Source organism: Mobula birostris, chromosome 12, assembly GCF_030028105.1.
Source record: "Mobula birostris isolate sMobBir1 chromosome 12, sMobBir1.hap1, whole genome shotgun sequence".
In the NCBI taxonomy this organism is placed as follows: Eukaryota; Metazoa; Chordata; class Chondrichthyes; order Myliobatiformes; family Myliobatidae; genus Mobula; species Mobula birostris.
The window spans coordinates 71,591,318-71,615,439 of NC_092381.1; the positions used below are offsets into that span (position 1 = coordinate 71,591,318).

The following is a 24,122-nucleotide window of genomic DNA, read 5'->3' on the forward strand; positions in this document are numbered from 1 at the left end:
CCTGACCTATCTCATTCCCGAACAGGAGATCCAACACTGCCCCTTCTCTCGTTGGTACCTCTATGTATTGCTGCAAAAATCTATCCTGCACACATTTTACAAACTCCAAACCATCCAGCCCTTTTACAGTATGGCTTCCCAGTCTATGTGTGGAAAATTAAAATCTCCCACAATCACAACCTTGCGCTTACTACGAATATCTGCTACCTCCTTACAAATTCGCTCTTCCAAATCTCGCTCCCCATTTGGTGGTCTATAATACACCCCCATAACAGTTACTACACCTATCCCATTCCTCAATTCCACCCAAATAGCCTCCCTCGACGAGCCCTCTAATCTATTCTGCCAGAGCACCGCTGTAATATTTTCTCCGATAAGCAATGCAACACCTCCCCCTCTTGTCCCTCTGATTCTATCACACCTGAAGCAATTAAATCCAGGAATATTTACTTGCCAATCACACTCCTGTAACAATGTTTCACTAATAGCTACCACATCATACTTCCAGGTATCAGTCCATGCTTTAAGCTCATCCACCTTTCTTATAATGCTCCTAGCATTAAAATAAATGCATTTAAGAAATTTTCCACCTCTTACTCTCTGTTTATCACTAACGGTGCAAACAACTTTACTATCTCCTTTTTCTTCCTTCTCCCCTACATCTGTTCCTACACTCTGGTTCCCTTCCCTGCTTGTATCTAGTTTAAATCCACTGGAGCTTCTCTAGCAAACCTACCTGCAAGAATATTTGTCCCCCTCCAGTTCAGATGTAGACCGTCCCGCCAGAACAGGTCCCACCTTCCCTGCAAATCTGCCCAATTATCTATAAATCTGAAGCCTTCCCTCCTGCACCATGTCTTCAGCCACGCGTTGATCTGCGCTATCTTACTATTTCTAAACCCACCTGCACGTGGCACTGGTAGCAATCCTGAGACTGCTATCCTGGAGGTCCTGTCCTTTAACTTGGCGCCTAACTCCCTCAACTCACCTTTCAGGACCTCCTCATCCTTCCTACCCATGTCATTGGTCTCTACATGGACCACGACATCTGGCTGCTCACCCTCCCTCTTGAGAATACCGAGAACTCGATCCGAGATATCGCGGACCTTGGCACCAGGGAGGCAACAGACCATCCAGGATTCTCAATCTCTTCCATAGAACCTCTTATCTGTCCCCCTAACTATTGAATCCCCTATCACTACTGCTCTCCTCTTTTCCCTCCTTCCCTTCTGAGTTGAGGGTCCCATCTTGGTGCCAGAGACTTTATCTGCACGTTTACACAGACAGGTGTCTGCAAGATCTGAATGCAAGTGCATGTTGGGATGATTAATGCATCTCCTCTGGAGATTCTCAATTCATATGCATGATCCATATTAAGAAAATAAATGTAGTAGCTCTTCCAAACCAGTTCAATTCACTGATATTAAACACTAGTAGGGAACTAGTGTGCAGCCAAGGTCTACATTCCAACATGTGGATCTTTCCCACAACAGTTAGTCCTGTTCAGTATAGAATTCCCAACATTACAGATCCCCAAAGACTCTTCCACTCCAATGACCTTTCGGTTTTGATCAAAGATCTTAATCTAGCAACTTCCAGTGAACTTTGCTATTATATTAATTATTATATTTTGTATTAAAGTTACAGCCAGACTCATACCTTGGGGATTCCGTCCATGTCGCCTGACCCTGAGGAGAGTAAAAGCAAACATTTTCATGAAAATATCTGACAGCACATGCTCATGATAGAAAAATACTGAAAATTAACTTTTGCGATACAAGATTTAATGTGTTTCACTTTCCACTTACACATGCATACAAACTCAACAATTACCTTTTTTGCAGCCAAGGACCAAGAAGCTACCTTAGTTTAAAGAAATTTCCTCTTTGCTGAAAAGGCTTCAGTATTCCTTTATGATTATTCCTGGTAGGAAAGCAACTTACCTAATGATCCATTCATGTGATGTGGCTCAATTCCTCCCATTCCACCCATGGGACCTTCAGAGCCAGGACCCAATGGGAACTGGAAGCAAAACAAAGCACATTTGAAAAAGTTGCATGCCAACAATTTCTATGGCTAATACAGTTAAGCAAAAATATTGTGCAAACATCAAGCTTCTGAAGGAACCCAGCAGGTGAGGCAGCACCCTTTTTTTAATTGATCCATATGAGAGAATCTACAGCTTTGTATCTCCATGAAGTATTGTACTGATGAAGATGACCACCCAGGAATACAAAGCTCTGGTTGAACAGAAACAAGCTTGAAGCTACAATTAATGGCCATTCCTGAGAGGAAATGCAACTGTGATGGATATTCAATTTCCAGGGTCTGATAGGCTTATTGCTACCGTCAGTATGATCTTTCAAAGGGTTAGAATTGTTGGTGATAAAGTTAAACGTCCAACGAATGTTCTTTGCTCAGCTTTGTTGTAAGCAAAAACCAGTCTCCAGTTTTTAATGTAAATTGCAAGCAGCAATCAGTATGAACCTGGCTGCACAGCTTTGCAAACCACGTTACAAAGCACAGGCTGCTGGCCCACAACAGGTGGCTAGCTGCTAAGAGGTCTTGTTTGCAAAGTGAAGTGACCAGGAGATTTTTTGTCTGCATTAGCCAATGGGGTTATGTCACTTAGTACATCAAACTCTATAACAAGTTGGGATATTTGTGTATTCAGAGGGTCGGCACTCATAGCAGTAATTGTGGATGTTTGGGATCTTTCCCCCCCCAGAAGCTTTTGAGACCATCTGTGAGTTGCTTTATCCCAGAAAAGTTACCTGTAAAACATCATATGCAGATGATGTCATTTAGAAGAAAATAGTATAAATATCAGAAGCATTGGGGATTGTTAGGAATGACAAGGAGAATGACAATAAGATGGGGTTATAGAAAGAAGAACTAGAATTCATTCATCAATCCTTAATTTCTGCGATGGACAACTCGTTCGTCTTGAACTCATTGGTATATTCTTCAAGTTTGTAAGAATTGTACCTGGTTTGGAAATCCTTCATAGGTTGTAAATCTATTGTAATTCAGAATTTTTTTAATTAATCAGAAAATGTTTGAGAGTGTTAAATGTGTGTTAAGAACTAATTGTCTAAATTTAAATGTGTATCATTAAAAATAAACTGTGTTTAAACTACTCTGCTAGCTGGAAGTATCTCCTCCTTTGTAGGAGGGGGTATCACCATACAAGCAGTGGGTATCGGCAGCTAAACGCCACCGCAGAGGCTAAACAGGAAGTAAGCTGGTCCCTGAAGAGTGGGTGGATACCACCTCCCTAAGGTGTAGCTGCAGGTATCTACGGTGCCTATAAAAGGTATTCACAGACCCCCTCCTTAGAAGTTTTCATGTTTTGTTTTACAACATTGAATCACAGTGGATTTAATTTGGCTTTTTTGACACTGATCAACAGAAAAAGACTTTCATGTCAAAGTAAAACAGATCTCTACAAAATGATCTAAAATAATTACAAATATAAAACACGAAATAATTCGTTGCATAAGAATTCACCCCCCCCCCTTTAATATGACACACCAAATCACCACTGGTGCAGCCAATTGGTTTTAGAAATCACATAATTAGTTAAGTAGAGATCTGGTTTTGGAGACCTGTGTGCAGTCAAGGTGTTTCAATTGATTGTAGTAAAAATACACCCGTATCTGGAAGGTCCAACTGCTACTGAGTCAGTATTCTGGAAAAAACTGCACCATGAAGACAAAAGAATACTCCAAGCAACTCTGCGAAAAGGTTATTGAAAAGCACAAGGAGATGGACACAAGAAAATTTCCAAGTCAAGACTGGTTCTTGTTTACAACAAAGCTGAGCAAAGAACATTTGTTAAAAGTTTAACTTTTATCACCAACAATTCTAACCCTTAGAAAGGTCATGCCACAATGTTAGAACGCTGACGATAGCAATAGGCCTATCAGACCCTGGAAACTGAAGCAGTCACCAACAAACAGAACGAATATGGCACAGCTGTAAATCTGCCTAGAGCAGGCCATCCTCAAAAACTAACTGACCATGCAAGAACGGGATGAGTGAGGGAGGCTACCAAGAGACCTATGACAACTCTGGAGGAGTTAAAAGCTTCAGTGGCTGAGATGGGAGAGACTGTGTATACAACAACTGTTGCCCGGATGCTTCACCAGTCGTAGCTGTATGGGAGAGTGGCAGAGAGGGAGAGCGACTGTTGAAAAAAACTCACATGAAATCTCGGCTAGGGTTTGCCAGAAGGAAAGTGGGAGACCCTGCAGTCACCTAGAAAGTTTTATGGTCTGATGAAACCAAAATTAAGCTTTTTTGGCCATCGCTCTAAATGCTATGTTCGGTGTAAGCCAACCACTGTACATCACCAAAAACACACCCTCCCTACCGTGAAGCATAGTGGTGGCTGCATCATGCTGTGGGGATGCTTCACCTGCAGCAGGCCCTGGAAGGCTTATGAAGGTAGAGGGCAAAATGGATGCAGCAAAATACAGGGAAATCCTGGAGGAAAGCCTGATGCAGTCTGCAAGAGGCCTGCGACTTGGGAGATTATCTGTTTTCCAGTGAGACAATGACCCCAAGCATAAAGCCAAAGCTACACAGCAATGGCTTAAAAACAACAAAATTAATGTCCTGGAGTGGCTAAGTCAGAGTCCAGACCTCAATCCAATTGAGAATTTGTGGCGGGACTTGAAAAAGGCTGTTCACTCACGATCCCCATGCAATCTGACAGAGTTTGAGCAGTTTTGTAAAGAAGAATGGGGAAAAATTGTAGGATCTAGATGACAGAGACCTATCCACACAGACTCAAGACTGTAATTGCTGCCAAAGGTGCATTTATTAAATACTGACTTGAAGGGGCTGAGTAATCAATTATTTTGTGTTTAATAATTGTAATAAATTTAGACCAATTTGTAGAAATTTGTTTTTACTTTGTCACAAAAGTGTCTTTTCTGCTGATCAGTGTCAAAAAAAACAAATTAAATCCACTGTGATTCAATGTTGTAAAACAATAAAACAATAAAACATGAAAACTTCCCGGGGGGGAGGGGGGTGAATACTTTTTATATGCATTGTATATTGGATAGGCTTAAAATCTTTTGAATTTAGGGCTTTGTAGACAGGAAACCCAATTATATCACAACTAAAGCAGTCACTTCTTTCTCTTCTTTGATCCTACAGGGTAATGATTTGAGAATTTCTTACATTATTCTTTTCATCTTTTCAACAGTACGAGTATCAGTTTTGTAAAGCCAAGAGAAAGTCCACATTTTCATTTTTGTGATCTGAATAGTGTGAGGTTTTCTTTTCATGAAAGCCGTACTCACATTTGATCGGCTTCCTCCAGGTGGAACGGGATTAATCATTGTGTACATGTTGTCACTGGAATTCGTTGAATCTGTATTTGAAGATGAGAAAAAGACCAAAGCATATTAATTCAGCTTTCACTTATTTAGAACATACATGTGACATTTGATAGGAGGAGGATTCTTGGCTTTCCAGGTCCTTTAAAATCAAGATTTATTTCGGTCAGGAGTTATTTGGCATTTTAGCAATAGTTTTGATTACTTTGTATTTACATCAACAAGACAGGTCACTCGATCTAACAAGTCCACATTGTTGCTCCACGTTAATATTTTTCCACTCTTCTCCAATGCATATATTGGGTGGCCACTTAGTAAAGCAGCTGTATCATCAGAAAAATGGGGCAACTTGGACTCCCTGGCGCCTGGACATCCAATTTAATTCTCTTGAAGCTCCGAAGCCATCCCTCAGTCTGTTCTTTTATTGCAAAGAGTATCCAGTATCACTCAAGTGTACTCATTCAATTCCAGTGCTAAACATGTATTTATTGTAATTTTTTCCCAGGGTACTATAAACATAAGGAAACAATTCACTCAAATTGTGGTCAAATCAACATAATGTACAAATCTAGTATGCTTTCTTTTGCTCTTCAATTCCATCACCCTGAGCCGAGTGCAGCACTCCAACTAAAGCACTGTTTTTTTTTTAGCCATATCATTACACCAAATCAGTGATAGGAACCTAACTGGTTAAAATGAGGCATCAAGGAGTAATTACTTTAATCATATCTATGGACAGAAAATAACTGAGCCCATGTAAAGATCATCCACTTTATTACAGTGAAAGCTTTAGAATCAATCTTGTTAAAAAAAAAATAGATTCAAACGTGTTCTTTGCTTACTTAAACCAAACTCACCTACAGGCAAAAAAAAATCTGTATGTTCCTTCAGTAACCAACCATAACAATGTATAAAAATTAAAGAAGCAGCTCCAAAAATAAATCATATCAGTTTGCTCCTGAATCGCATTGCGCTTTTAAGAAAACACTGCTTATGATCAAAAGGTTAATTTATCCTCACTGTGCAATTAAGCAGGTAATTAGACCACACTGTGAGTGCAGATGACACAATATAGGGAATTAACTTGGAGTACTTATTGTGTCCAACACATGTGGGAGCCTATCAATGGAGAATTATTAATCTCATAGTGTTGGCTTTTTCCCAGCCAGCGATAAAACTGTATGATCAGCACTTACTGATGAAAATATAAGCTACAAAAGCAGACAAGGTTCCAATCTAAAACAAAAGATTACTCCCAGGACACTTATCTTAAAGTGTGGAAACAGCACACATTTTCATACAAAGTCTTGGAAAGGAATTTAAGACAAGCGTGTATTTAAAATGATAACATCTGTGTCAAGAGAGACTGCTGTAATACTGTACCTGCCGGGCTTGGCATTATCGGTGTTCCTGGAGGACCTCCACCACCAGGGGGACCCTGTGAACAAAACACCAGCACTGACTGAATGATTCGGAATGGGTCATCCTGCTCTAGGCAAACTGGGTTAAGGCCTTGGTAGGTCACTAATGCTCTCTACAGAATATTAGAATGTAGTCTATATAACTTAGGTAACTATTTTGCTTTTGTTTTTAGACCTCAAACAAAACTGTGGGATCATATGTTGTTAAAAAAAAATCACTCCCTACTCTGTACAGAGTTTTTGTCTTTCGATTGTTCTTTCTTTCCTTTTAGTGTATACCTCAGATAAATATTATGTGGAGATTTGTAACAAATATATGATTTATTTGTACAGTATCTGAAATACATCTTATAGAAATGTTTGTTTGATGATGAAATTCAATAAAAAATAAATTACCAAAAAAAAACTGTGGGTTCATTCCAACCAGAGCAGCAAATCTGCCCAAGTTATAGATGGAATTTAATCTATACTTAACAGTGCTGCAACTTCATTTATTGCTTCACTGTTCTACATTCACAGCAAATCTCTGCAGCAGAATTAACCATTTACCATCATAGCTCTCTTCATTTTGCACCAGTCGTTCACTACCATATTAAGTACTGCTGAGGTCCTTTTCAAGAACTACAAAAGGGTTTAAAGATATGTAAACTGAAATTCAAAATTAAACTAACAGGCAGCTTTTTTTTAGTGGGCACATTTTAGATCAAATTGCTTTCACATACATTCCAGGTTATCAAAACACAAGTTTGTATTCCAGATGACATTTACATTAATAAAGTCAATTCAATTCAGATGCTGGGCAAATTACTTTTACAAGCTATTCTTGTTTTGGCTTTGGATGTGGAAGCAAGCTACCTTTTCCTTTTTACCCCAATAGATTAATTTTCTTAACACACAAGTTACAGGTCAACAGCCAAGCTAATACCAAGTTGATTTGAATTTCCCACCAGCAATCACTACTGATCAATTTTTCCTCAAGTAAAATATTTGCGTTAGGTAAAACATGCTCAAAAATACAAATACATACCCCATATGTACCAGGAGACGAAGAGGAGTATGGAATCTGCAAATTGGGGGGGGGAAAAAAAATCACATTTTAGAGATCATGTTTATCAAACAATAGACAGAAAATTAAACATACTTTTATGGATAAACTTTGTATGAATGCAAAGGGCTTTCGCCCTGCACTTCATTCCCCACCTCCTTTAACAGACATCAAAATTCCTCAGCCACATGCCCAATTTTTTTTAGAAACAGATAAGCAAGCCAAAATGCGTTCAAACTGTTTGTGGGTTTTAGAAATTATCCCAATCCTCCCAGTCACTGATAAATAGGATTTCTGTGGCAATAATTAAAATACAGTTTTTCTTTGTACATTATTTCACCACTCTTCCCATGGGCATTAAGAAAACCGACATGAATTCATACAGCTTTTGCAATTGACATTCCAAAGGTAATTATCAACTTTCTGAACAGTTGAGTAATGTTTAAAAATAACTCAGCAGACAACTTGTACACAAAAATCTCAGAGAGCAAAGTAATATCCAAATCATGATCAAACTTTCCTGCCATGTCAGGACTTCTGTGCCACACGCACAAGGTGACAGAAGCTAGATCAAGTTCTGCCCACTAAGCCTCTATAAAAATTGACAGCTGATTGAACCTCATCCCTCATTTAGTTATCAGATGAAACTTGAAAACACTACAAACAATGCAAAAAGATTCCTGCACATAAAAATATTCAAATTTATAAATTTTAAAAGTAACAAGAAACTACACCAACAAATGCTTATAAATAATGCACTAAAATAGAATTAATTAATACTTTACAGTATGGCATTAAGTAAATGGCGACATTATTCTTATCCCCTATTCCCAGATTTCACAGACTTTGCCCACTGCTCGTCTACATAAACTTTCTGAACAAGTGAGGGAATATCAATAGTTCCACTGAAGGTCGAGAGCCTGATATGGTGGCACTCAAGTCTGGTGACCCAGGTCTGTACAACAAAACCAGATATGACTTGCAGATGATGGACTGACTTCATACAACTTTCAACGACTGCATCCTCTGAATCGTCATTTTCATTGTAACATTCAAGATGAATGTCAATACCTTCAAAATCTTCTTAGTTCATAACTTGAAGTAGTGAAATTGTTTCATTTTCACTCCCGGCATCTCCAAGCCTGAATGCTTGAAACCACAGTGAGCAAAACAGTTTGGAATTGTCTAACGGCCACACAAGTGCACACAACGATCCCAAGCAGATAAAAAAGACCCGGACTCCACTGCCATCAATGCGAGTTCCAGCAACCTTGGACACCTTCAAAGTGCCGATTGTCCAGCCTTCAACTCTTAACTCCAGCCTTGACTGACGGCACCTCTAGGCCAGGACTTTACGTGCTGCCACTGGAACCCGTCTCCCCTTCCCCCACCGCCACTCAGCAATCCAATGTCTTGGGTCCTCGGAGGCTCCACCTTTTTCTCACCCCATCCTCCCTGAACACCCCAACGCTCCCCTCTCCTCTGACACTTCCAACCGCCTTTCCTCCTCTGATCCCAGCTCTCATCCATGCTGGATCTTCACCATCCTCTGACCTTCCCCTCTCTGAGCCAGAATGTTCTGTCCTTAGTAAGGGGCTCACTTTCGTCCCCCTGCGGCTACACCTCAGTGAGTTCCATGTCCCCCATGATATTGAACTCTTCTACCACCGCCTCAGACTCTGTGCCTACTTCTTTGGCAAGGACTCTCCACCCCCACAAATGACTTCTTTGTCCACTTTCTGCCCCCCTCCTCTTCCTGGACACTTCACTCCGGCCTTCTGCCTGCTCTGTTTTTTCTCCATTGCCAATCGCTGATGAGACATCAACTGTCTTGACTTCACCACTCCTCTCCCCAATTCCAACCTCACTCCTTCTGAATGCTCTGCTCTCCACACTAATCCTAACCTCACCATCAAACCCGCAGATAAGGGGGTTGCTGTAATTGTCTCGCAGACTGCCCTCTACCTTGCTGAGGCCCAGCAACAACCCTCAGACACCTCCTCTTACTGACCCCTCAAACAGGACCCCACAAAGAAACACCAGGCCATTGTCTCCCACACCATCACCATCTTTATTAACTCTGGGGATCTCCCATCCACTGCCATCAACCTCATAGTTCCTGCGCCCTGCACCTCCCGTTTCTACCTCCTACCCAAAAAACAACAAACCTGTCTATCCAGGTAAAACCATTTTTTCTGCTTGTTCCTGCCCCAGTGAACTCACCTGCAAACCCAACTCAGTTTTAACCCCCCTGGTTCAGTACCTTCCATGACACCTCACACGCTCTGGATCTTTTCAATAATTATAGGTTCCCTGGCTCCCATTTACATCGCCATCCCTCACCAGGAAGGCCTCAAAGGTCTCCGTTTCTTTCTGGACACTAGACCCAATCAGTTCCCCTCCACCATCACTGTCCTCTGCCTAGCGGAACTTGTCTGCACTCTCAATAATTTCTCCTTTGGCTCCTTCCACTTCCTTCAAACTGAAAGTGTAGCCATGGGTCCCAGCAATGCTGCCTTTTGGTCGGTTACGTGGAACTGCCTATGTTCAAAGCCTACACTGGTGTCACTCCTCAACTTTTCCTACACTACATTGACAACTGCATGGGTGCTGCTTCCTGCACCCACGCGAACCTTGTGAACTTCATCAACTTTGCTTCCAACTTCCATCCTCAAATTTATCTGGTCCATTTCCAACATCTCCCTCCCTTTTCTCAATCCCTCTGTCCCTATCTCGAGAGAAAGCTTATCTACTGATGTCTATTATCAATCTACTGACTCTCACAGCTACCTAGATTATACCTCTTCCCACCCTGTTACTTGTAAAAGCACCACCCTCTTCTCTCAATTTCTCCGTCTCTGCCGCACCTGCTCTCAGGATGAGGCTTTTCATCCCAAAGCGGAGATGTCCTTCTTTAAAGAAAGGGTCCTTCCTTCCTCCACTATCAACACTGCCCTCAACCGCATCTCTTCCGTTTCACACATGCCTGCCCTCACCCCATCCTTCTCTAGTCCTCACCTACCACCCCAGCTGCCTCTGCATCCAGCACATAATTCTCCAGAACTTCCGGCATCTCCAATGGGATCCCACCACCAAGTACATCTTCTCCCTCCAATTCCCATTTTCTGCCGGGACTGCTCCCAATGAGACTCCCTTGTCCATCCATCCCTCCCCACTGATCTCCCTCCTGTCACGTATCCTTGCAAGCAGAACAAGTGCCTCACCTGTCCCTAACATTCCTCCCTCACTACCATTCAGGGCCCCAAACAGTCCTTCCAGATGACGAGACAGTTCGGCTGTGAGTCTGTTGGGGTCATATATGTATCTGGTGATCTCGGTGTGGCCTCCTGTATAATGGTGAAACCTGACATAGATTTGGAGACCACTTCACCAAGCACCTACACTCCATCCACCAGATAATTTATTCAGCAGTTGATCGGAGCACGGCTGCGCAAGCGCGTGAAAATTGGAGCGCGAGTGTTTAAAAAAGGAGCAGATTAACTGAGCAGGCGACGGAGTAGTGGGAGACAGAGTAGGAAGGCTTTGGCTCGAGAGGCTTCAGTGAGGAGAGGCTGAGGTAAGGCCAGGTAAGTTCCTTTAATTACTCTAATTAACTTAGAAGTAGGTAGTGCAGGCAGCAGTTAGGGCAATCGAGTGCTCCGTTTGCAGTATGTGGGAAGTCAGGGCGAACACAATTGTCCCTGATGACTACACCTGTGAAAGGTGCTCCTGACAAACCAAATTAGGGAACTAGAGCTGGAGCTGGATGAACTTTGGATCATTCGGGAGGTAGAGGCAGAAATAAACAGGAGTTACAGGGAGAGTCACCCCTAGGAGTCAGGAGACAGGTAGCTGGGTGACTGTCAGGAGAGGGAAGGGGAACAGACAGAATGAGCAGAGCACCCCTGTGGCCATTCCCACCAATAATAAGTATATCATTTTGGATACTGTTGATGGGGACGACCTACCAGGGATAAGTTGCAGTGGTTGCATCTCTGGCACCGAGACTGGACCCTCAGCTCAGAAGGGAAGGAGGGAAAAGAGGAGAGCAGTAGTGATAGGGGATTCGATAGTTAGGGGGACAGATAAGAGGTTCTGTGGAAGAGATCGAGAATCCCAGATGGTCTGTTGCTTCCCTGGTGCCAGGGTCGGCGATATCTCGGATTGAGTTCTCAGTATTCTCAAGAGGGAGGGAGAGCAGCCGGATGTCGTGGTCCATGTAGGGACCAATGATGTGGGTAGGAAGAGTGAGGAGGTCCTGAAAGGTGAGTTTAGGAGGTCCTGAAAGGTGAGTTTAGGAGTTAGGCACTAAGTTAAAGGACAGAACCTCCAGGATAGCAGTCTCAGGATTGCTACCAGTGCCACGTGCAGGCAGGTTTAGAAATAGTAAGATAGAGAAGATCAATACGTGGGTGAAGACATGGTGCAGGAGAAAGGCTTCAGATTTATAGATAATTGGGCAGTTTTCCAGGGAAGGTGGGACCTGTTCCGGCAGGACGGTTTACATCTGAACTGGAGGGGAACAAATATTCTTGCAGGTAGGTTTGCTAGAGAGGCTCCAGTGGATTTAAACTAGATACAAGGGGGGAAGGGAACCAGAGTGTAGGAAAAGATGTAGGGGGAGAAGGAAGAAGAAGAAGATAGTAAAGTTGTTTGCACCATTAGTGATAAACAGAGAGTAAGAAGTGGAAAATTTCTTAAATGCATTTATTTTAATGCTAGGAGCATTGTAAGAAAGGTGGATGAGCTTAGAGCATGGACTGATACCTGGAAATATGATGTTGTAGCTATTAGTGAAACATGGTTGCAGGAGGGGTGTGATTGGTAACTAAATATTCCTGGATTTCGATGCTTCAGGTGTGATAGAATCGGAGGGACGGGGGGGGGGGGAGGTGTTGCATTGCTTTTCAGAGAAAATATTACAGCGGTGCTCTGGCAGGATAGATTAGAGGGCTCATCTAGGGAGGCTATTTGGGTGGAATTGAGGAATGGGAAAGGTATACTAACACTTATAGGGGTGTATTATACACCACCTAATAGGGAGCGAGGATTGGAGGAGCAAATCTGTAAGGAGATAGCAGATATTTGTAGAAAGCACAAGGTTGTGATTGTGGAAGGTTTTAATTTTCCACACATAGACTGGGAGGCCCATACTGTAAAAGGGCTGGATGGTTTGGAGTTTGTAAAATGTGTGCAGGGTAGTTTTTTGCAGCAATACATAGAGGTACCAACTAGAGAAGAGGCAGTGTTGGATCTCCTGTTCGGGAATGAGATAGGTCAGGTGACGGAGGTTTGTGTTGGGGAGCACTTCAGGTCCAGTGATCACAATGCCATTAGTTTCAATACAATTATGGAGAAGGATAGGTCTGGACCCAGGGTTGAGATTTTTGATTGGAGAAAGGCTAACTTTGAGGAGATGCGAAAGGATTTAGGAGGAATGGATTGGGACAATTTGTTTTATGGGAAGGATGTAATAGAGAAATGGAGGTCATTTAAAGGTGAAATTTTGAGGGTACAGAATCTTTATGTTCCTGTTAGGTTGAAAGGAAAGATTAAAAGTTTGAGAGAGCCATGGTTTTCAAGGGATATTGTAAACTTGGTTCGGAAAAAGAGAGATATCTACAATAAATATAGGCAGCATGGAGTAAATGAGGTGCTCGAGGAATATAAAGAATGTAAAAAGAATCTTAAGAAAGAAATTAGAAAAGCTAAAAGATATGAGGTTGCTTTGGCAAGTAAGGTGAAAATAAATCCAAAGGGTTTCTATAGTTATATTAATAGCAAAAGGATGGTGAGGGATAAAATCGGTCCCTTAGAGAATCAGAGTGGATAGCTATGTGTGGAGTCAAAAGAAATGGGGGAGATTTTGAACAATTTCTTTTCTTCGGTATTCACTAAGGAGAAGGATATTGAATTGTGTAAGGTAAGGGAAACAATTAGGGAAGTTATGGAAACTATGATGATTAAAGAAGAGGAAGTACTGGTGCTTTTAAGGAATATAAAAGTGGATAAGTCACCGGGTCCTGACAGGATATTCCCTAGGACCTTGAGGGAAGTTAGTGTAGAAATAGCAGGGGCTTTTGACAGAAATATTTCAAATGTCATTAGAAACGGGGATGGTGCCAGAGGACTGGCGTATTGCTCATGTGGTTCCATTGTTTAAAAAGGGTTCTAAGAGTAAACCTAACAATTATCAGCCTGTAAGTTTGACGTCAGTGGTGGGTAAATTAATGGAAAGTATTCTTAGAGATGGTATATATAATTATCTGGATAGACAGGGTCTGATTAGGAACAGTCAGCATGGATTTGTGCATGGAAGGTCATGTTTGACAAATCTTACTGAATTTTTTGAAGAGGTTACTAGGAAAGTTGACAAGGATAGAGCAGTGGATTTGTCTATATGGACTTCAGTAAGGCCTTTGACAAGGTTCCAAATGGAAGGTTAGCTAGGAAGGTTCAATTGTTAGGTATTAATATTGAAGTAGTAAAATGGATTCAACAGTGGCTGGATGGGAGATGCCAGAGAGTGGTGGTGGATATCTGTTTGTCAGGTTGGAGGTCGGTGACTAGTGGTGTGCCTCAGGGATCTGTATTGGGTCCATTGTTGTTTGTCATATACATTAATGATCTGGATGATGGGGTGGTAAATTGGATTAGTAAATATGCAGATGATACTAAGGTAGGTGGAGTTGTGGATAATGAAGTAGGTTTTCAAAGCTTGCAGAGAGATTTAGGCCAGTTAGAAGAGTGGACTGAAAGATGGCAGATGGAGTTTAATACTGATAAGTGTGAGGTGGTATATTTTGGTAGGACTAATCAAAATAGGACATACATGGTAAATGGTAGGGCACTGAAGAATGCAGTAGAACAGAGGGATCTAGGAATAATGGTGCATAGTTCCCTGAAGGTGGAATCTCATGTGGATAGGGTGGTGAAGAAAGCTTTTGGTATGCTGGCCTTTATAAATCAGAGCATTGAGTATAGGAGTTGGGATGTAATGTTAAAATTGTACAAGGCATTGGTCAGGCCAAATTTGGAGTATTGTGTACAGTTCTCTCACTGAATTATAGGAAAGATGTCAACAAAATAGAGAGAGTACAGAGAAGATTTACTAGAATGTTACCTGGGTTTCAGCACCTAAGTTACAGAGAAAGATTGAACAAGTTAGGTCTTTATTCTTTGGAGTGTAGAAAGTTGAGGGGGGATTTGATAGAGGTATTTGAAATTATGAGGGGGAGTAGATAGAGTTGACGTGGATAGGTTTTTTCCATTTAGAGTAGTGGATATTCAAACAAGAGGACATGAGTTGAGAGTTAGGGGGCAAAAGTTTAGGGGTAACATAAGGGGGAACTTCTTTACTCAGAGAGTGGTGGCTGTGTGGAATGAGCTTCCGATAGAAGTGGTGGAGGCAGGTTCAATATTGTCATTTACAGAAAAATTGGACAGGTATACGGACAGCAGAGGAATGGAGGGTTGTGGGCTGAGTGCAGGTCGGTGGCACTAGGTGAGAGTTGCATTCGGCATGGACTAGAAGGGCCGAGATGGCCTGTTTCCGTGCTGTAATTGTTATATGGTTATAAAGCGGAATCTCCCAGTGGCCACCCATTTTAATTCCATTTCCTGTTCCCATTCCAACATGTCAGTCCACTGCCTCCTCTACTGTTGTGATGAGGCCACCTTCAGGTTGGAGGAGCAACATCTTGTATCCTATATAGGTAACCTCCAACCTGGTGGCACGAACCTCGATTTTTCAAGCTTCCAGTAATCGTCCATCCCCTTCACCATTCCCCAGTCCCTTTTCCCTCTCACCTTATCTCCTTACCAGCCAATCACCACTCTCTGGTGCTCCTCCCCCTTTTCTTTCTTCCATGACCCTCTGTCTTCTTCTATCAGATTTCCCCCTTCTCCAGCCCTGTACCTCTCACCAATAAATTCCCCAGCTCCTTGCTTTACCTCCTTCCCCGCTCCCTCGCGGTTTCACCTATCACCTTGTGTTTCTTCCTCCACTCTCCCCACCTTCTTTATCTTTTTATTCCAGTCCTGTTGAAGGATCTCGGCCCAAAACGTTGACTGTTTGCTCTTTTCCATAGATACTGCCTGACCTGCTGAGTTCCTCCAGCCTTTTGTATGTGTTGCTTGATTTCCAGCATCTACAGGTTTTCTCATTTGGATTGAATAACATGTATTTTACCCACTGACAATCAGGAAAATTCCCTGAAAGAACTTTAATCTGCAAGAATTATCACCATTAGAGGGACTGTTGAATCAAAGGCTTTAATGTGATCTAACGCCCAAATAAATGAGAAGCATAAAAAGCTTAAGAAAATATACCAGTTCTTCTGCTAATTTTGCATTAAATTAACAAAATTTAATGTCCTAAAGTTAGAATATTCAGAAGTAGCTTAAGCTTATATTTTTTTCAAGAAAGTAATGCTGATAATCTACCAAGAATATTATTGATACTTTGCCAGAATAGATCATTAGAGAACAGTCTAACACACATGTAAAACGTGAGCCAGCTATTAGTTAGAATGCATAACGGAACAGGTGATATAAAACATCTGAAGGACAAGCCTTGCAGTTTCAGAACAAACAATGCTGGAGGCACTTTGTCCTGTCTTAATAACTCCCAAACTTTTCTATAACCAAGCCCATCTGTCTGAAAATATAATACAATGAAAATAACATGTAGAAGAGGTTCATTCCCAAGCTTTTTTTTAAAAAAGAAAGCCACATAGAATACCATATTAGAAGAGGTGGTTTTGAGAAGCGCAACCATATGGAAAAATATGATTACAGATCCAGATTAAAAAAGATTACTTGTGCAGTGTTTCATAAGATCAGTAACTCTCTCCTTGCTCTGCTTCCATTTAAAAATATTGGCCACCTTAACATACTTTCACTGGAACCACTCCAGGACCTTCAACATGGGTTTAAGATTATGTATGACTAACTTTGGATGGCAGGATGGAGATATGTCTCTGCCAAAGGAGGGCTAACCCACCCCTTCCCTCCACTAGCCCGCAGGTCACCTTGGGCAAGGTGTAGCACCTGCATAGTCCCCAATCAGGGTCACATGAAGCCATGGGAGCAGGTGGTAGATGGTTCAATGAGCAACTAGTGCATATCAAAAGTCCTGGTTATGCGACCATTGACACCAGGCAGACAATCTCTGAAGAGTATTAATAATGACTGGGATCATCCATCTTGCAAACTGCCCAGGAGGCAGCAATAGCAAACCACTTCCGTAGAAAAATCTGCCAAGAATAATCATGGTCATGTACACCATGATCGCCCTCCTCATGTGATACAGCACATAATAATAATGACGACGACGACTAACTTGGTTGAATATATATTTTGAGCATGGAATACAGAGGATTGAAAAGGGCAGTGCATCCAAGGTTGTCTACATGGATTTTAGCAGAGCCTTTTAAAAGTTTCCATGTGGTTGATTAGTCAGAGAAGTAATGGGATTTAAGAGCAAGGGAAAAAGTGGATCCATGATTAGCTTAGCTCCAGGAAACAGATAAAAATGGTTGATGGGTGCTTTTTTGATTGGGAGCGTAACACCTCTGAGGCTCCACACAGCTCAGTACTCAGTCCCTTCTTTTTTGCTTTTTATTAATAATTTAGACCTAAATGTGAGAACCATGATTGCTTAGTGATAATAAAAACTCACCTTATAGTTCAACACTTTGACTGCAGGAAGATATTGGTCAGAGAAACAGCAAATGGAATTTAATTCAGAGAGTGTGAGATGATGCGTGTGCAGAGCCGAAATGGAAGGATATCGAGTGACGTGGAGGAACAGAAGGATTTAATATGTATCCACAGATAGCTCAATAATGCAATTATAATGGCATTCAAATTACTTTCTTTTATTAGCCAGGGTATAGAATACAGGGCAGGGAGGCAATGCAAGAACTGTATGAGCACAAGAAATAGGAGTTGGCCATTCACCATGGCTGATTTCTCCAAATTATTCCCATACCTTTGAATCCATTAACATCCAATCTACCTTTTTTTTTTAAAAAAAGGTATGGTTGATTTATTTTTCCCTCTCAACCACATTCTCCTGCCTTCTCCCATAACCTTTGACATCCTTACTAATCAAGAACTTATCAACCTCTGCTTTAAATATACCTAATAACAGCCTCCATAGATTCCCTACCCTTTGTCTAAAGAAGTGTCTCAGCTCTGTGCTGTATTGTTCTGAGACTGTGTTCTCTGGTCCTAGACTCCACTGCAGGAAACATCCTCTGCATGTCCTCTCTATCCAGGCCTTTCACTATTTCATGTTTCATGAGATTTCCCCTCATCCTTCTAAACTCAAGTGAATACCGGCCCAGAGCCATCAAATACTCCTCATACATTAATTCTTTCATCCCCAAGATCACTCTAAACAACCTTTGACTCTCTCCAATGCAGCACATCCTTCCCTAGATTTGGAACCCAAAATTGCTCACAATACTCCAAATTCAGTCTGATCAACAGCTTATAGTTACTCAGCATTGCTTTTATATTCCAGTCCTCTCGAAATGAATGCTAACATTGCCTTTATCTTGCTTGCTGTTGACTCAATGTGCAAGTTAACCTTTATGTAAACCCACACAGGACTCCCAAAGACCCCTTGCACCTCCAATTTCTGATTCACTCCCTGTTTATAAAACAGTCCACACCTTTATTCCTTCTACCAAAGTGTATGACATTACATTTCCTTACACTGCATTCCATCTGCCACTTCTTTGCCCAGCCTGTCCAAGTCTGTGCACAGCCTCCCCGCTTCCTCAACACCACCAGCCTCTCCAGCCATCTTTGTAACACCCCCAAACTTGGCCACAAAGTCATCAATTAGATCATTAACATATACCGTAAACAGTAGCAGACCCAACACAAACCTCTGTGGAACACTTACAGCCAATTAGAAAAGACCCCCTTCATTTCCACTCTGCGTTCTACCAGCCAGTCAATCTTCTATCTATGTTTGTACCTTTTCTGTAATATCAATAGTTTGTTTAGCAGCCTCATATGTAGAAACTTATCAAAGGCCTTCTAAAGATCCAAGTATTACTCACTGAGTTAGCGTTGGAAGGATTAGGCCATGGTCGCCCAGCCCCTGGACCCCTGAAAAAGACATCAGCGTAAATATTTATTTTCCTGTTGCATCAAGTTTTGGTTCATTTTTGCAGTACTAAATCTTAATAAACATTCACTAAACCTTCAATTATCTAATTTAAGATTCAGAACAATTAACATTATCCATGGTGCAAGTTTCAAATCCCTTAATATAAAAACATTAGAATAGTCAAAAGAGCAAAAATATAATGTATATATTCCTTACTAGTTTACAATCATGCAAGCAAGGAAAATACCTTGTAAACTAATCAATAATAAATTGGAACTTTAAAACCAACGGTCTCCACTTTTAACAATAAGTAGACAACGGGGTGACCCACTGGGGCACCCTTTGAGAGAAGGGTACTGCAGTCTGATATGAGCAGAATGAACATTAAATTTTCCTGAATGCTATTCGTATTGCTTTGCTTTGGAAACTGAAGTAGAAAATCTCAGTTTATTAAAGAAGAATGACATGTCGCAAAGCAAATATAGCTGCTCCTCTTTTAACGAAGGACACTTTTGATGGCATCATTTCTCATTTATCAGCCACCCTTGTGCCTCTCGTTGTCATTCTGGAGACATGCAGCCCTTTCATCGCTCATCTCTTCAGCTCTTCTGTTGTTTGTTGTTTGTCTCTGATCCTGGAGACGTGCATGCCTCTCCTCCTCTGTCTCCTCTTCTCTCATCTTTTTTGTCCTGACTCTTTGATCCTGGAGCCGTGCGGCCCCGGCCTCATCTGATTCTTGTTCTCTCCCTCTCCTTGCCGCTTCCCATGTTTGGTGTCATCTCTTGACCATGATGACCCCCTTCCCTTTCCATGCAGCATAATTAGGCTGACCATTTTTTTTTAACCCTAATGCTGGATAGAAGATATGAAGCACTAACACCAAAGGATGCTGATTATTCTAGATGTTGTGGTTGGTGCTCTCCTAAATGGACATGATATAGTCACCGCTGTCCTTTGACTGCAGCAAAGGGTTTTATGGGTGTCTCGAAGTACGTCATTACAGTAAGATTTAATTATCTCTTATTGATGGGTGGCAGTTAGATCTGTCCCAATCCTGCACATGCTGATGGTGATTAGCAGAATGTGACCCCTCAAAATCCCTCTCCCTCTCTTCCCCAACCCAGTTTCACTCTGCCCCCTCCTCCAGCTGCCTATCACCTCCCTCATGGTTCCGCCTCTTTCTACTACCCATTGTGCTTTCCCCTATTCCTTCTTCACCTTTCCTGCCTATCCTCTCCCCCCATCCCTTTATCTTTCCCCTTACTGGTTTTTCACCTGGAACATTTCTAGCCTTCTCCTTCCCACCCTCCCCCCACCTTCTTTATAGGGCCTCTGCCCCCTCCTTCTTCAGTCCTGACGAAGGGTTCCGGCCTGAAACGTCGACTGTTCGTTCCCACAGGTGCTGCCCAACCTGCTGAGTTCCTCCAGCGTGTTGTGCGTGTTGCTTTGACCCCAGCATCTGCAGATTATTTTGTGCCCTCGAAATAGAGCTGCCCTGCCCTTTTGCTCCAGTAGGTGTCGTTGCTGGGGCTGGCCGTGCGCATGCGTTGGGCTGTCGTGTCCCGACTTCCATGATGGCCAGTCGGGTCTCGGGTGAAAGCCAACCCGATTTTTGGCAAATGAGCAATTTTATACGAATATATAACCCTGAACTTTGCCTGCATTCTGTAAGTTAGCGCACTTGAATTCAACGTAGCCAAAAAAAGTGCTGCTGTAATACAGCGTTTGCGCTGACTCGAGGTCACAAACAGACAGACAGAGCATGAGAGTTTTAGTAGCATATAGATTTATCTGTATGCAAGAGACTTACATGTTCATTCCAGCCATGCCTGGACCTATTGAATTGGGTGGAGGTCTCATTGAACCACCATAGTTCTGCAACGATAACCAAGGATCAGACTACCATAACGAGAAGGAAACCAGTGAAGGGCAGGGAAGGGAAGAAAAAACAAAGTTAATTTGTTAATATGCACATTCCCAATACCAAAAGCAAAATTCAACTGACATCATCAAGCTAATTCTCAGTCCCAGTTAAAGTTTTTTTTTAAAATTTAAAGCCCAAGACAATTGCTTTCACCACATGGCACCCACCCAAATTCAATTGGACATCAGCAGCAACACTTTAGCCCCAGCATGCACTTGAATTCACTACTACCCCAACATACTCCCATCTTTTCCTCACTAGATAGAAGAAACGCCCTTAAACATTTGATCAAAAATAAATGGGTATCAGGAAAAGTTGTCCAATATTGAGAGTCGATGCTGAAGATGCCTATGCTGAAATTCCTACCTTCAAATTCTGTAGTTTAGCACGATACTATAAACTACATACCAACACTGCTGCACTGTATGAATGATATGCTGAAAACACTGCGCCAATGCTTAAACATTTAGGATTGTGTTTGAAACCACAACCTTCTCATTTACCAGTTTAAACAACCAACAAACCAGGCCTGGGAGGAACTTTTCCTCCGGCAGATGTTTCTTCTCTTTCTAGATCAGAGGTACTGTGTATCCAAATTCAGAAAGGATAACTTATGGCACATTTGATACACTTACTCAGTAGCCATTGGAGACTTCCAAATACTACCTCCACTTAATTAAAAACAAGGGCTCATTTTCAATTGACCTGCACAACCTAAATTTATTTATTTCGAGATACAGCACAGAACGGGTCCTTCGAACAGCACCACCCAGCCACACCTGACAACCGGTTTAACCCTAACCTACTGCGGGACAATTTACAATGACCAATTAACCTACCCAGTATGTCTTTGGACTGTGGGAGGAAACCAGAAGGCGAATACCTGAATGAATAAAGTACAAATCTCTTCATAAGGAAGCCAATCAGACATGCTAGGGCTTGCTAACAACTGGTGGACAATGAAAATTACAGATTCTGCTAAAACACGATTCCCATGTTCAAGGGTAGAAACTGAAAGAATGCAGTTTCTGTTCTGCTTACCTGCTGTCCCATTGGGCCCATTCCTCGTGGAGGAGGATTCATTCTCTGCATTGGCCCACCCATACCAGGGTGTCCTATAACAAGGGAGAGGAAACTTTATGCAGTGTACACCACAGAATTCTTTTGATTCCTATCTGGAGTTGGGAATACATCTCACCTTGCTGCCGTGTGGGATCCAATGTGTTTGGTAGCAACGGCTGTGCACCGGGAACACCACCTGGGGGCTAAAACAAATGCAGGATTACTAAACCGCATCCACTTTCACAGAATTTACCTCTGCTCCACACACAACTAATGGATATCCATGTGCCAGTTGATTAATGAAGGAGAGACAAGAGAGTGCATATGGGGCTACAGTGAAGGGTGGCTGCAAAGGATGAATAATTGCACATTTCCCGTAATCAGCAGCTTTCCAAAAATTGCACTGGAACTTGCACGTTTGAAGCATTATGAAGAAATTGTAATGACAAAGTTTTATGAAGTAAAATACAGTATACTGAAGTGATAAAACACTTCCGTGCTCTTTCATTTTTTCCCTCTTCTCCTTAGGCATGAACTTTTGCCCCTCCTAAACCCCTTCAATGTCATGGATCCAAGTGGTCTACTTGTGTACAAGTGTTAATATATTGTCACAGATTGACTTAAAGGGGAACATGCCTAATGAAAATGAACCTTTTTTTAAAAAAAAATTGCTTTAAGAAATTTAAAAAAGACAAGCAGACATATCTTTTAAAGACCATCTATTTAAATCTTCTACTAAGTAATACTACACCTTATATGTTTTATTACCATGAACTGTGGCAAGGCTTTTGACAAAGTCCAGCACAGCAGGCTAATCCAAAAGGTTAGAACAGACAAGACCTCGGGTGAGCTAGTCAATGATGGTAGCAGTTAGAAGCTCATCGTGGAGGGCTGTTTATCAGACTGGAGGCCTGTGATCAGCAATCCCCTGTTGTTTGCAATGTAGTTGGAAGAGAATGTGGGTGGCATAATTAGTAAATTTGCAGGTTGCACCAAAATTGCTGCTGTAGTGGACAATGAAGAAAGTTGTCTGAAGTTGTAGCAGAATTTGGACCAGATGCGGAAATGGGCAACTCAGACAATTAATGCAAACTGATGCATTTTGGAAAGTTAAACCAGGCAGGACACAGACAATGAAATGTTGGCAAACAGAGAGATAGGATCCAAGTACATGTTTCGCTGGTTGTTTTCACTGACCACAGCACTGAGTGTAAGAGTTGGGACGCCATGTTCTATCTGTATACAACACTGGTTAGGTCGTATGGGGAATTGTGTGTAGCCCTGGTTGCCACATAGTCAGGACATGATTAAGTTAGAGAGAATGCAAGGAAGATTGAAGAGAACATTGCTTGGATTGGAAAGCTCAAGATATCAGGGGAGTGCAGATGGGTTGGTTATTTCTTTCCCTTGACTGAAGGAGGCAACACAGCAGAGGTATGTTAAATTATGGTAAGTGTAGATAGCCAGCGTCTGTTTCCCACTGCAGAGGTGTTTAAAACTAGAGGGCATTGGTTTAAGGTGAGAGAAGTTTAAAGGGGATCTGAGGAGTATTTTCCCTACAGCGGGTAGTCGATATCTGGAATGAGCTGCCAGAGGTGGCAGAACAGCAACAATATTTAAGAGGCACCTTGAAGGGTACATGAATGAATGGGGTGGGGGGGGGGCGGGATATGGAATTAGTACAAACAGGATTAGTATAGTTGGGCAAGGTGGCTAGTATAGACACAGTGGGCTGAAGGGCCTATTCCTATGCCACACAATGTTTAAAAATTCCCAATAACTGATTCCTATCAATCATAGTCTAATGAAAATGTTAGACCACAGGTTAGAAAATGTGATTAGACAATTACTGTGACAGCAATTAAAGTGTTGCAATAGAATCACGAACTCAATAATTCTGGCTCAGCGTACTTTACCAATAACACTTAGAAAACTGCTACACTGCTCAAACTAGGAAGCCCTACATTTGGGGGGAGGGTGGGGGAAGAAATACTATTACTAATTACTGAAGATGATCCAGCCAATTGGCTCAACATTCCTATGCAAAAGACCCAGAACATGCTGACGTTAGGGTCCGTCCAGTACTTGTGTGTTATACAATGGATTCAGCAGAATACAAAGACTGCACCCCAAGTTCAGTAGCTTGGGGTGACTGAAAGCTCACCTCATCTCCACTAATGGCATATGTAAA

The 24,122-nt window shown here is 41.9% G+C and overlaps 1 protein-coding gene across 6 annotated transcripts in view; it reads right to left on the bottom strand.

Annotated features, from left to right (window-relative positions):
- ssbp3a (single stranded DNA binding protein 3a) overlaps positions 1 to 24,122 on the bottom strand; it is a 176,661-nt gene that overhangs the window by 8,508 nt on the left and 144,031 nt on the right. For all 6 annotated transcript variants that reach the window (XM_072274079.1, XM_072274078.1, XM_072274082.1 and 3 more), the window contains 9 exons: positions 22,068 to 22,134; positions 21,911 to 21,984; positions 20,756 to 20,844; positions 18,896 to 18,944; positions 7,800 to 7,835; positions 6,735 to 6,789; positions 5,316 to 5,386; positions 1,944 to 2,022; positions 1,660 to 1,688 (listed from right to left, as the gene is read on the bottom strand). In XM_072274079.1, coding sequence (XP_072130180.1) covers positions 1,660 to 1,688; positions 1,944 to 2,022; positions 5,316 to 5,386; positions 6,735 to 6,789; positions 7,800 to 7,835; positions 18,896 to 18,944; positions 20,756 to 20,844; positions 21,911 to 21,984; positions 22,068 to 22,134 — 549 coding nt within the window. The remainder of the gene's footprint in view (positions 1 to 1,659; positions 1,689 to 1,943; positions 2,023 to 5,315; positions 5,387 to 6,734; positions 6,790 to 7,799; positions 7,836 to 18,895; positions 18,945 to 20,755; positions 20,845 to 21,910; positions 21,985 to 22,067; positions 22,135 to 24,122) is intronic.